Source organism: Cynocephalus volans, chromosome 9, assembly GCF_027409185.1.
Source record: "Cynocephalus volans isolate mCynVol1 chromosome 9, mCynVol1.pri, whole genome shotgun sequence".
NCBI lineage: Eukaryota > Metazoa > Chordata > Mammalia > Dermoptera > Cynocephalidae > Cynocephalus > Cynocephalus volans.
The window spans coordinates 99,733,938-99,747,795 of NC_084468.1; the positions used below are offsets into that span (position 1 = coordinate 99,733,938).

General features: G+C 38.1%; 1 protein-coding gene across 1 annotated transcript in view; it reads right to left on the reverse strand.

Annotated features, from left to right (window-relative positions):
* Positions 1-12,324, reverse strand: part of ARSJ (arylsulfatase family member J) — an 87,178-nt gene extending 74,854 nt beyond the window's left edge. Inside the window, exon 1 of the mRNA XM_063108713.1 lies at positions 11,927-12,324. Within this exon, the coding sequence (XP_062964783.1) occupies positions 11,927-12,324 (398 nt within the window). The remainder of the gene's footprint in view (positions 1-11,926) is intronic.
* Between the last annotated feature and the right edge of the window lie 1,534 nt (positions 12,325-13,858).

The window sequence follows — 13,858 nt, forward strand, 5'->3', positions numbered from 1 at the left end:
TTTTTGTTTCCAGAAATTTATCCATTTCCTTCAAGTTTTCAAATTTGTTGGCATATAGTTGCTTATAATAATTTCTAATGATTCTTTGTATTTCTGTGGTGTCAGTTGTAATGTCTCCTTTTACATTTCTGATTTTTGTTATTTTAGTCTTTCCTTCTTTTAGTTAATCTAGCTAATGGTTTGTCTATTTTGTTTATCTTCTAAAAAAACTAACTTTTTATTTAATTTATCTTTTGGGGGGGTGTCTGTCTCATTTAGTTCTGCTCTGATTGTAATTATTTCTTTCCATCTACTAATTTTGGGTTTGGATTATTCTTATTCTTGTTTTTCTAGCTCTTTGAGGTGCAGCATTGGGTTACTTATTTGAAATCTTTCTATTCTTTTGATGTAAGTGTTTATTGCAATAAACTTTCCTCTTTGTACTGCTCTTGCAGTTTCCCACAGGTTTAGATATGATGTGTCTTTATTTTCATTCTTTACAAGAAAATTTTTGTTTTCCATTTTAATTTTTTCTTGGACCCATGGGTCATTCAGGAACATGTTGTTTAATTTCCATGTACTTGTACAGTATCCAGAATTTCACTTGTTATTGATTTCTAGTTTTAAGACATTGTGGTCTGAAAAGATAGTTGAAATGATTTCAATTTTTTACAATTTGTTGAGACTTGATTTGTGACATAACTTGTGGTCTGTCCTGAAGAATGTTCCATTTGCTGATAAGAACAGTGTATATTCTGTACTTATTGGATGAAATGTTGTATAGATATCTGCCAGGTCTAATTGGTGTAAAGTGCTATTTAAATCCTGTGTTCCTCTGTTGATTTGTTGCCCATATAATCTGTGCAATGCTGAGAGAGGGGTGTTCAGTTCCCCAACTATTATCATATTGGAGTCTGTCTCTTTCTTTAGGTCTAAGAGTGTGTTTACTTTATATATCCAGGTGCTCCAGTGTTGGGTGAATATATATTTATGACTGGTACGTCTTCTTGCTGGATAGATCCCTTTAACATCATATAGCGGCCTTCTTTGTCTCTTTTTTTTGGTTCTTGCTTTAAAAGCTATTTCATCCAATATAAGAACAGCTACTACTGCTCATTTTTTGTTCCCATTTGCATGGTATATCTTTTTCCATCCCTTCACTCTTAGTCTGTGTGTGTCTTTACAGGTGAAGGTGAGTCTCTTGAAGGCAGCATATAGTTGGGTCTAGCTTTTTAATCCAATCAGTCAGTCTGTGACTTTCGAGTGGGGAATTTAGTCCATTTATGTTTCATATTATTATTGAAAGGTATTGTCATATTCCTGGCATTTTATTCATATTTGGATGTTTTAAATATGTTTTGTTCTTTTCTTCCCTTTTTATTGTTTGTCTTTTTTGGTTTTGTGAGGTGGCAAGACATAATTTCTTTCTTTTTCTCATTTGCAATTTTTTGCTCTATCAGTATGTTTTGTTCTTTCTTGTGCTTTCATGGCAGTGATTATTATTTCTATTACTCTCATTTGATGAAAAACCTCACAGGCATTAATTAACCTAAGGCTTCACTGCCAAATAGGAGCTGCTGTTTAGACCCAGCTATTCAATCCTATGCCTGCTGCTTCTCAAATAACTTCCATTTAACATGACTACTTTCTCTGAATATGATAAAGTTTAAAATTGTACTTAAACAATTATTAAGTATTATTGTCACCAATCTGAATATCTATGTCCACCTAACTCTATCAAATGTAGCATCATATCTCAGTCAATAAGCAATGGTGATATGGATGTTGACAATTTTTAAATCAAAACAATCCTTTTAAATTTTAAGTCATTGTACTAATAGATAAAAAAAAAAGGCAGCTCCTAAAATTCAGAATAAACTCATGTATATCAGCCAAAAAAAATACTTAACATATTTTTAATAATTTCTCATTCAAAGCTTTTCACTTGATTCAATACAATTATTCAGTAAATATTTATTGAGAGTCTGTTTATCAACAAATGTCTATTAACTACATATGGGATAGATTATAGTTTCCCAATCTGCAAATAACCAAGATTATCTGTGTTATATGGGTTCCTATGTGGCAGGCCTAACTGCTTTATGTACACAATCTCACCTAATCCCCACAATAAACCCCACAAGATAGGCAGAATAATTATCATCTCCATTTTCCCATGAGAAAACTGAAGCATATATAGTTTATGGCCAGTGTCACACAAGATCCTTGCTTGTAACCACTCTGGTTACATATATGTATATATGTATGTGTGTGTGTGTGTGTGTGTGTGTGTGTGTGTGTGTATTTTTAAATTAGACTCTATGAAGTTTTTAATTTAGTGTAGTTTTGTACATTTGGGGGTTGGAAGGAAAGAGGTGAATAAATAATTATAATATATTACAAAAACTGAAATAGAGGTATGCAGAAGAGGCTGTAGAAACAGAAGGATGCACTCAACTCTGCCTTGTGGAGGATAAGAAAATTATCAGAGAAGGACTGGAGAGGAGACAAGGGTAGTAGAGGTTCTGGAAGGATGCAATAGTGTTTTCACAGAGGAGAACAAAGAACACTTTATTAAAGGCAATTCTGTTTAGAAGGAAACAGGGAGGTAAGGGTACGCGGCCCTGGTGGGAAAGTACACGTACTCTGGCAGTGATAATTCAACAAATGTATAAATCGGAAAGTATTGGGCACCTTATCAGAGGCTGGACTTTGAAAGTACTTATAAGGAATGCTTAAGAATTGGGCTTTAGCCTAATTCATAAACTTCTGAAAATGTTAAGCAGGGGACTGGCATGATTTGGACTGTGTTAAAGAAATTTCACTCAGGTCCTATTGTGGAGTGTGGATTCAGATGCTGCAGGCAATATAATCACTTAGGAGGCTATTGAAAAAGAGTGATCATGAAGCCTCTGAAGTTCTCATCCCCATGAAGGCTAGAACAATTTATAAGTATTAATTCAAAACTATTGTGTACTTACTGAGTGGTAGTCCTTGGGATGAGCTGACAATCAAAGTTGTATTGAACAGTGTATATTCTGTACTTATTGGATGAAATGTTGTGTAGATATCTGCCAGGTCTACACAACTAAGAATAGTCAATAAAATGTTTAAAAATTATTGCCAATTGAAGGGATTTGAAGTAATTAATCACTGGTCTTTCTTTTAGTCTATTTTCAATTCTTCTTATTTAGTATTATACTCTTTTTTTTTTTTTTGACCAGTAAGGGGATCGCAACCTTCGGCATGGTGTGGTCTGCACCACACTCAGCCAGTGAGCACACCGGCCATCCCTATGTAGGATCCGAACCCGTGGCCTTGGTGCTCCCAGGGCTGCACTCTCCCGAGTGAACCACGGGGCCAGCCCTTATTTAGTATCATACTCTTAATATAACTGTTTAAATACACATCTGCTTTCACTTGTCACAGGCTTAGCAAGGTTCCATCAGATTCTGCCAAACATGACAACCAAAAAAATCTTCAAGTACAAAACCACAACCAAAAAATCTGCACGTACAAAAACTTAAAAAACCTAGTCACCTTCCTGGACATCTCAGAACTAACAATACCATGTGGAAAACATATGGACTTTAATTTTAACTCTTTTTACCAACATTGAAATTGGAAAAGAGATATAACTATTTTCACAGAAAGCTTTTAAAAAGAATAAATAGCTGGTTCTTTTAAGATTTGTATATGATTAAAAATTATAGAGATGTAGCTCTAAATTTACAAGGATTTTTATTTAAAAATTATGTAAAAGTTCTTAAAGTATTTTCACGTTAGTTCAACTGATCAGTGGAATAACCTTTCAGGGATGTAATTATTCCTATTCTACAGAGGAAAGCAATGCATCTCAGGAAGATTAAATGACTTATTCAAGGTCACAGTCAGTAATTTGTCCCTTGAATCAGCACTGTAACTCAGATTTCCTCACTATAAATTTTACGTTATTTTTGCTCTGTCACATTGCCTGCCACAAGGAAATAAATAATTGTTTGCTCATCTATTCGTTCATTCATTCTTCACACATTTTCTTAGCTCCTGTTAGTACAAAGCACTGGATTGGGTACTGTGAGATTTATGGAGATTATAAATCAGAGTCTCATTGCTTAGGGGACCAGCAAGGGAGGTAAGAGGTTCAGTAATAGCTGTGAACGAGGTGGAAAATCATGCCTAATAAGACAGTTACGGAAAGAATTATGAAAGGTCTTCACTGAGATAAATTATTTCATGGAAAGCTGTAAGGGGAAGATGGCATTTTAGCTCACTCATAATGAGTAGGCAACAAATGTGCAACGAGAGATAGGTTGTGAATTCCAAAAAGTCCAAGTAGGATGACCAAAAGAAGAAAGAAAGTCAAGATGTGCTCAAGAAACTGTGAGTCATCCATTTCTCTGAAGTAGAGAGTCTGAAGTAGAGAGGGGAAGATGAGGCTAAAAAATGTGTTTGAAGACTGGTCTAGTTGCTTACAGTTTTCAGAGGAAGCAGAATGGGGTGACAAAAACAATAAGGGTTTTGTTGAAGTCTCACAAGTTTAGGTTCAAATATATGCTGTGCAGCTTAGAAGCTGTATGACCATGACCAACTTACACAATTTCCCTAAAACTTTCACATATCATCCATAAAATGAGGACATGTGTTAAATATTTTATAAATATTTTTCAAAATAATAAAAATATTTTGCCTCCAGGGTGGCTATGAAGATCAAATGACAGGATGTCTGAAAAGCAGCTGGCACAAGAAGGTTCTGTGGTTCTTTGTTGGTCAGCGGGGAACCAAGGAGAGTGATTGCTGGGGGTGGTGATGTAATAAGAGTCATGTTTTAGTAAAGCAAATGTACTGGGTGAAAGAGGAAGTAAAAGATTAGAGGCAGAAAGTCTTCTTGCAATTGAGCACACAAGAGAAATAAATGCCTCAATGAGATAACACTACTGGGAATATTTAACACTTTGAATGATAAAAGAACACTGCAACAAACTCTAATTATACCCAAGTAAAATGCTTATGGAAAAAGATTAAATCAAAATTAATTCTAGAATATTGCCATAGGAAAAAGCTGAATGAAAACAAACTTTGAAATAAAAGAAGCTTTTATTCTACTCTGCACCTGGATACATTTCCACTTTTCAGACCAGCCATTCAGGAAAGTCAACAGAATTACCTAATAGGGATTCACTTCAAAGGGTGCCTTTTTAAAAAGACTTATTTAAGATTAGGGACTTCGATCATAAGGGTGTGCCAACAGCTTACTTGACCATGATTCTACTATCTGAAAATCCATATGGTTAAAGAGGAATAGGCAGCTAATTGTCGAATGCTGTTGACTAGTAAGTCATTCTCTTTGAATTGGATGTGTGAGGTTTTAAAGCCACTCTCTCCACTTGTTACATTCATTTTCCAAAGTCAAGTAAAGCTTGAAGGAAACTACTGTTTCTCCTAAACTTCTAACCATAGATATTTAAATTTTTCTAAATGTTTAAGTGTTAACAAAATATTAATGAAGGTAATGAGTGAATTCTTGACTCTGGGTATAGAACACTTAAAACTACGCCTTGAATAAAAGAAGTGGTTGGAAGAGGAAGCATACATGATATTGATGTTTACAATGTAAACTGAGGGGAAATAGGCATACGTGTACACACATGCCTGCGAAATGAAATAGACAAATCCTACTCCCCTAGTCTTCCTTGAGTTTTTCTCCTGAGGGAGTGGCTGAAAGAATTCAGTTACCTTTTCAGGGTTTCCAACACCAGGACAATTGTAAATTGAGAATTTAATATCTAAAAGCAATACTTTGTAAACTCTGGAAGACACCTTCCCCTGCCTTGACAGCCCACTACAGTCCATAGAGGAGGCCTACCTGGATTTTACCTTCCTGGGCCAAACTGGGCCCCCAAAACTCCTGACTGCATGCCTGACTGTACACAGTGTGGCTGTGGTAGTTGGTAGGGAGGCCCAGCTCAATCAATCTCCAGAAAGTGGCTATAATTAAAATCGAATACTTAACCACTTCCTAAGAGAGAATCTGGGAAAAAAATCCCACCATGCCTTTTGGCCCTATTATTTAAATCTTCACCATTACTCTAATCTCCCCAACATCTCTGCTATCACTCACATTCTAATCACCATATGTCTCTGTACATCCTCTACTCTTATTCAATCCCTCCCCCATCTTAACTCTCTAACTCTTTCTAATAAGCCCCCTGTTACTGAAAGTCTGTTATTTAGCAAAATCCTCTTTGATGTCATCTCTTTCCTGGACATTCTCTCCTTTGCTCCAACTGATTGCTGGCTGTCCCTGCCATACTCTCAACTTAGGGTTGGTCTTTTACCCTCCTCCAATTATCAGAGAGCCTGGAACAGGGGTGGGTGTCCTTTTAGTTCCTCCCTGGTACTTCTAGACAATCTTGGCTCCTATTTCCCTTTAAAAGCTCAACTCCTTTGAAAAGCAAAGCAACAGACTATAGACTCACTATCTTTCCTGTCAGAGTCCTTTAACCACTCCCTTCACCCCATGCTTCATTCACAGATCAACCCAGTACTGGCTTACTGTCTCCTTTACTGTTACTTCTCTCATTGTTCCCAATGATTTCAATATCCACAGGAATGATCCATCCAATACCCTATCCTTCTAATATCTTGTCTTCCTCACTTCTAAATGTGTTTTCCTCCATCTCACCCTAACACTCATTCCCTTATCATTTTCAAAAATTGTACTACTTAGAAAATTTTGATCCCAAGAATATACTTTCTCAAACACTGCTATCTATCTTCTCAGCTTTCCAAGTTTACTATAGTGTTCTCACTTTGACCTAATCCTGTCAATCCATTGACTTTGGCATATTTTTAGAGAACATGAACCCCCTATAGACTTCCCCTTTGCCATGACAAGTGTAGAGTCTACAGTCCACCAGTCCATTTGGCAAAGCCCCAAATCTAGTTAAATCCACCTATTCAACTGTGCTGCTTCTGCACACATGCACCTGATCATGGCAGGAGAAAAACAAACAATGACTGGGCTCTATTAAAATTTATGACCACAAATATCAAGTGGCCTCTCATTACTACTCAGTATTTTTACTGCATTTCCCTACTCAATTTACTTTCTCATTCTCCTAGAGGAATATTTTATATCTATCTCTTTCTTTAAACCTTCAGATCTTCATTTTCAGCTAATGACTCATTTATTATTTCCCTTCGAAACCAGGATAATTCAGAAAAGGACTACCTTAAATTCCCCAAACCAAATCTTCCAATGTATTTGCTTCTGTACATCCATATTCTCTCTTCTTTCCTATTAAAATGAGTGAACTAAAAATAAAGAATAGCCAAGGCAATTTTGAAGAACAAACAGGAAGACTTATATTCTAGATATCAATGTTTATTATAAAGCTATAGTAGTTAAGAGAATGTAGCGTTGGCACAAAGACAGAATAATGGAACATAACAGAGTTCAGAAACAGACCAAACATGTACACTAATCTGATTTACAAAAAAGATCATGCTGCATTGCAGTGGAGAAAGTATGGTCTTTTTAAATAAGTAGTGTGGGTCATATACACACACACACAAAAGCTTGAACTCTAATATACCATACTAAAAAGTTAATTCAAGATGAATTGTAGATCTAAATATAAAAATAAAGCAATAAAACATTTAGAAAAAAAGACCATTGTCATGATCTTGGGGTAGACAAGAACATCTCAAACAGGGCATAAAAAGGAAAAGATTATAAATTGTATTACAATAAAATTAAACCTTCTGTTCATCAAAAACAAACAAACAAACCATATATATATATATATATATATATATACTTTTAAGAGAGTGAAAAATAAGCCACAGAGTGGGAAAAGATATTTGTAATACAAATATCTGACAAAGGAATAGATATATAAATAACTACCACAAATCAATAAGGAAAAATCAATCAGCTAAGGAGAAAATAAGCAAAAGACTTGAATAAATACTTCTTAAAAGGGGATATCCAAATGGTCCATAATAATATAAAAAGATGGTCAATTTAATTAGTCATCAGGGAAATGCAAATTTAAACCATAATGCTGTACTTGTGCAAAACGATCAAAGTAACTAAAATGAAAAAAAGACAATACCAGATGTTGACAAAGATATGAAGTAAATGAAATGTTCCTTATAATTGGCAATGAGAGTGTAAACTGGTAAAATCACTTTGGGAAACTATTGGGCCATATCTACAAAAACCGAACATATACATTCCTATAACCCAGCAATTTCACTTCTTGATAAATATCCAAGGGAAATGCATACATACATTCACAAAAGATATATACAAAAATTTTTATGTAAGCCCCATTCATAATAGCTTAACACTAGAAACAACCCAAATGTCCACCACCAGTAAAATGCATAAGTAAACTGTAATATATTTATACAAAGAACACTATTCAGTAACGAGAACGAACAAATTATATCTACAGGCAACATAAAAATAATTCACAAACATAATGTTAGAAGCCAGACAAATGAATACATCTCTGTAATTCTATTTACACAAAGTTGAAAAACAGGCAAAATTAATTTAAGGCCACAGAAGCAGGGAGAGTGAGGGGCAGCAGTTGGGTAGAGGGTTGTTTTAAGCAAAATGAATTTATCAAATTATAAATTTGATAATTTATATTATAAATACATATTATTTGAGTTACCTTTGCATTTGTTAAAAATGATCATCATGGTATTTGGAATGGGATAAATAAATAACAAAATGGTAAAAACACAAAATTATTGTCGAAGATATGAATTTTGTTTGGGTTACCAATATTTCCTACTCTAATGTCAACATAAAACACCTATCTAAATTTTGTAAAACTTATAATTCTCTTTCTGAAGCCTTCACTATATTATCTTTTAATAAAATATGGTGTCATTTCTCCATGTCTTTATTTGCAAAACTTCAAGGAAAAAAAGTGAGAAAATTACTTTGAAATAAATCAAACACAGGCAGCCACTTTCCCAATCAAACTTTCATCTCACCAAGCTAACTTTGAACACCTAAAGTGCTGCTTCTCAAAGTCAAGTATACAAAGTCCAGAACCGCTGCCTCAGTACCCCTCTTGGGATCTGTTGCCACATCTATATAAAATAGGGATAGCAATAGCAACTACCTTATAAAGCTGTTGTGAGGATTAAATAAGATAATGCATGTGAAATGCATTATCCCAAAACACAGTGATGACTCAGTAGATGCTAGCATTTAACACTAACACTCTTAATTTATTGTTAATAGTGTTATCATCAGAATAACCTGATGTGCTCATTAATCACTATTGATTTCTGGGCTCAACCCCAGACCTACTGAAGCTGAATTGCTAGTTGGGCCCAGAAATCTGCAGTTTAACTAGGAAATTTTGGGTGATTCTTTTTGCACACTCGAATTTGAGAACTGCTATCCAGAGGTTAGGGCTTACTTCTTCTTTGTTCCTCACAACTCCAATCCGGGGATCTGCACACAATGAATGTTTAGTGATGGGCTGACTGATATTCAATATTGTCAGACTGCTATGATGTAAATTATTAAAGGAATCTGGAATTTGTTATAGACCCGTGTGGTAGAAGGAAATAGATTTGTGCATTTTGACTCCAGCAAAATATAAAGGGAGAGTTGTTTTATTTACTATCAAAAATAACTTCAGTTTCAATCATTTTAACTCTTTCTTTGTCAATGTGAAGATAATTGAATCCTCTCACATTTCACATGAACTATTTTTTGCCTTAAAATAATTCAATTCATTTAGGATTTTACTGCTTCCTTTTCTAATTTAGAGGATGCGAAAAGCATAGACGTGCTCATAGAGAGGCCAAATGACCATATTCTCTGGGTCTTGCGTTATTAATACTAAATCTGGAACTAGGCTTCCATAACCACTTTCTTTCTTACATCTGAGTTCATTTAAAGGAAAGTTCCAGCAATTTGTTTAAAGGAACTGCAAGTGAAAACATCTTCAACTTTTTAATTCAGATAGAAATTCAAATCAAATCACAGTAGGTATATGAACTTTCTGTCTGTAAAACAATTATGCAACTTGCTGCACTGAATAGAACATTTTAATACGAAAAGAAATCTAATTAGATGTTTGATTGCATTCAAAGTACAGAAAAGTCAACCCTTGATCAAAGACAAAAATTAGAAATTATTTCCAGCTTACTTTCTGTTTCATCTCATTTAGTAAATGTAAAATTGAAAGATAAAACCTAGATATTTTATCAGGTTTTTTTTTTTTTTTTTTTTTTTTTTTTGTCTTTTTCGTGACCGGCACTCAGCCAGTGAGTGCACCAGCCATTCCTATATAGGATCCGAACCTGCGGCGGGAGCGTCGCTGCGCTCCCAGTGCCGCACTCTCCCAAGTGCGCCACGGGCTCAGCCCTTTATCAGGTTTTTAAAAACAAATATTTAAGAACAAAATTTTCTTCTTAGGTGAAAAGCCTTGAACATATGCTTTACTGTGACAGTCAAATTCATATAATTCAGTTACATATTTTTCAACTTCTGGTACCACCTGTGTATACCTAAATTCTATAAATTAGTTGAAGAGGTATAGTGAGGCTTTATGACACATTCATTTCATGAGCCAAATGTAAGGGTGGTTCAGATAAACATGAAGAACTTGACCTCCAGGCCACCAGACGGACTTCTTATTTTCCAACCAACAATCTGCTTCTTTATAAATATCAAATACTCTTGACTTTCTGATTGCCTCAATTAACCTTTAAAATGACTCTAAAGTACAGTGAGACATTTTTTGCCCCTCTCTCTCTCAAGAGAGGGAAGGATGGTTTTTTGTTTTTTTTCCTTTTCTGGCAGAGATGCTAAGTTCTGACAGTTTGCTAAGCAGTGGAAATGGTGCTATAAGCAAAAGTCTCTGCAAGACAGAGATTCCTACAAGACAGTCTTTATTTTTCCAACAGATACTGGCTACTCTTATAGGATCCGATTCCAAAAACAACTTCACTGAAGCAACTGCAAGTGAAATCACAAGACGCATGGATTGAAAACTACTAAGAATTCTCTTCTACTTCTGTCCAATGGTAGCTTGACCCCTGGCCCTCCTAGTTTATCTCATTTCCACAGGCTGTATTTGGACATCCAAATCAATTACAGTAGTCTATATGCTGAGAATAGGGTAAAAGTATCAAAATGTGTGAACACCTTAAGCAGCAGATTTAGCTATTTGGCAAAGCAGCCATAATATTAAAAACACTTAAATATCTAAATAATCCGACTTTTTGTTAGTTAATCAGAAAATTTGCAAACATGTGAGGAGCACCAGAAAACTTCAGATGAAGTTAGATTCCTGTTGAGCATTTACCGTTAAATTTCCTTGCATTTTGAGAACTACCTTGGTAGTTAAATATAGCCTTCATTAGTGATCCCATAAGAGAAAATTACCTAGCAAAGACTCAAGCAGAGTCATGTGGACACTGGTCATATTTTATATTACCTTCCATCTGTTTCTTTGACCCCCTTCTCTGTAATGACCTGTGGCTTTGATAATTCAATTCCAGATTTAGGAACAACGAAAAATTTTGGTAGGTCTCTCTCATGAGTGATGGTGACTGTGAATTCTATTGGCACCAGAAACAAAATCTGAGCATGCGCAAGAGTCAGAGTAGCTTTGGAATAGGAGACCTCTTCCGAAGATCTCTGGTTGGTGCGGAAGTGTTTGCACGTTCTGACCTCATTTAAAAACTCAGAGCTTGCTCTTAGAGTAAGGAACTAGCGACCACGCTGTCAAGATCATCATTAACACGGCATCCATTTTAATACTCATCATAAACCCATTCATTCATTTATTCATTCATTCAGATGTCCTCCATATTTTCTGATATGCCCTTAAATTAGGGGCTGGATCTTAATTAATGCTCGAGATTTTTCTAAGGAATAAATATAAGAAGTAGTAACACTTACTTGCCAGTAATAAACTGACTCCTGGAAGGTGTGCAAATAGGCTGGACATAGTAGTTCTCCAGTTTAACTCCTTCGGCAGCGAGTTTATCAAGGGTTGGCGTCTTTATCTCAGATCCGTGATAACCCACATCTCTAAATCCCTGATCATCTGCTAAGATGAAAATGAGATGGGGCTGGGAGGTGGCCGTTGTGCTGGGCTCGGGTCTCTCTCCAGTTTGAGCTCGAAAGGCCCCTTCCTCCTCCTCCTCTAAGCTCTGGCCCCAGGACAGGTAACCGTAGGTGAGGAGGCTGAGGACCCAGAAGCCTGCCAGCGCTCCCATAGCTAGCATCTTTCCAGGCCAGACCCAGGCCCGCACGGACGGCGCAGGCAGAGGTCCCGCGCAGCCCCAGGGGGCCATGCACTCGGGTCCCAGCTGCGACTCCACGTGCAGAACCTCGCACCGCGCGCCGCCTGCGCACACATGCACGCAGGAGGGGTAGAGTCAGCAGAAGGTGGAGGCTGTCCACCTGGAAAGAAATCCTGCGCTCCCCTCGGCTGTCACCACGTCCGATAACTTTAATCTTCTATGAGGGATGGCTTAACGGATGGGACAACGGAGAAACAAGAAAGTCGTTCTTTTGCACCAAAGTTAATTTTCTCCTCCTCCTCCTCACTTCCCAGAGCAGCTTCCACAAAAAAGTTAATATCTCCACTCAAAAGTTCGCGGGAAAAAAACGTCAAGTAATGAATTGGGAATCACACAGGACAAGGACTTTTCGTGGCCAGAGCGCCCTTGACGCTGGGGAGCGAGACTGTCCTGGGCGCGCACACGGAGAGGGCGGTCAGTCCAGCGGTGCCCACACCTGGAAAGAGCAGATGACCAGCTGCCGGAGACGACGGGCTCGCCGATCACCTTCTCCGCATTTCCAGGGCTCTGTTTTTCCCAGTCCTCTCCTAGGCGTTTGCCAACCCCCCCGACACTCACCAGGCGGCGAAGTGAGAAAAAGCCATTTCCTGATCTCATTCCACCGTGAACCATTCCCTTCTCTCCAGGATCTTCGGGCAGCGATTCCGTCTCCGGGACGCTGGAGCGCGTGGGGACCAAAGAGGGGTCCCTGGCCCCGTGGCCGGTCCACACCGAGTCCACTCGGTCCCGGTGGAGACGCTGCGAGCTGCGTGCGATTTCTCGGCTAACTTACTTAGTTTTGGCACTCGGAGTTCTTCTGCCTCCTCCCTCTTCCCTCTCCAGTGAATCACAGAACGGTCCTCGCTGCCTTCGCTCCCCCAGGAGGAGGGGGAGGGGGTACGGCCGGTTTACAGGCTCCATCTTTCCTTTTTCTTTTCCGGGAGCAGGATGGACGAGGGAGGAGAGGCTTTGCCAGAGGGAGAGCTGCGCGCCGCCCGAACCGTACGGGATCCAGGGGGATCCGCCGGGGCTGCCGCTTCCCAAGAGCGTCGCCCGCTGCTTTCCATCACCCGGCGACGGGGGAAGGACCGCGGCGCGAACGGGCAAGGGTGAAGCGGCCGCTTCTCTTCGTGGGTCTGTAGGTGAAGAGCCCCGTCGCCCATCCCGAAAGCCGCGCTTGCAAACTTTTCCTAGCTTCTGCAGGGAGTGCGAGAGGAAGAGCGAGAGAAACAAACTGCGTAGCACGCTCTTTCCTCCTTCCTCTTTTGGTTTTCCTTTATTACTCCCTTTTTCCTACCCCTCCCATTTCCCTACTTTTCTCCCCGCCTCCCTTCTTTCTTTTCTTTTTCTTTCTTTCTTTCTTTTTTTTTTCTTTTTAACAGCCACAACTACAACTTTTTAAGTTGAATTTCTGCCCCCAATAGCTGGCCTTTACAGCCTGCCTTCCCCATTAGCTTCTCCCTTCGTGGAGATAATGAAATTGCCCCCCCCTTCTTACCTCTCCCCTGACTTACCCTCAGGGCGTCTCCAGCCAAGAAAGTGGAGA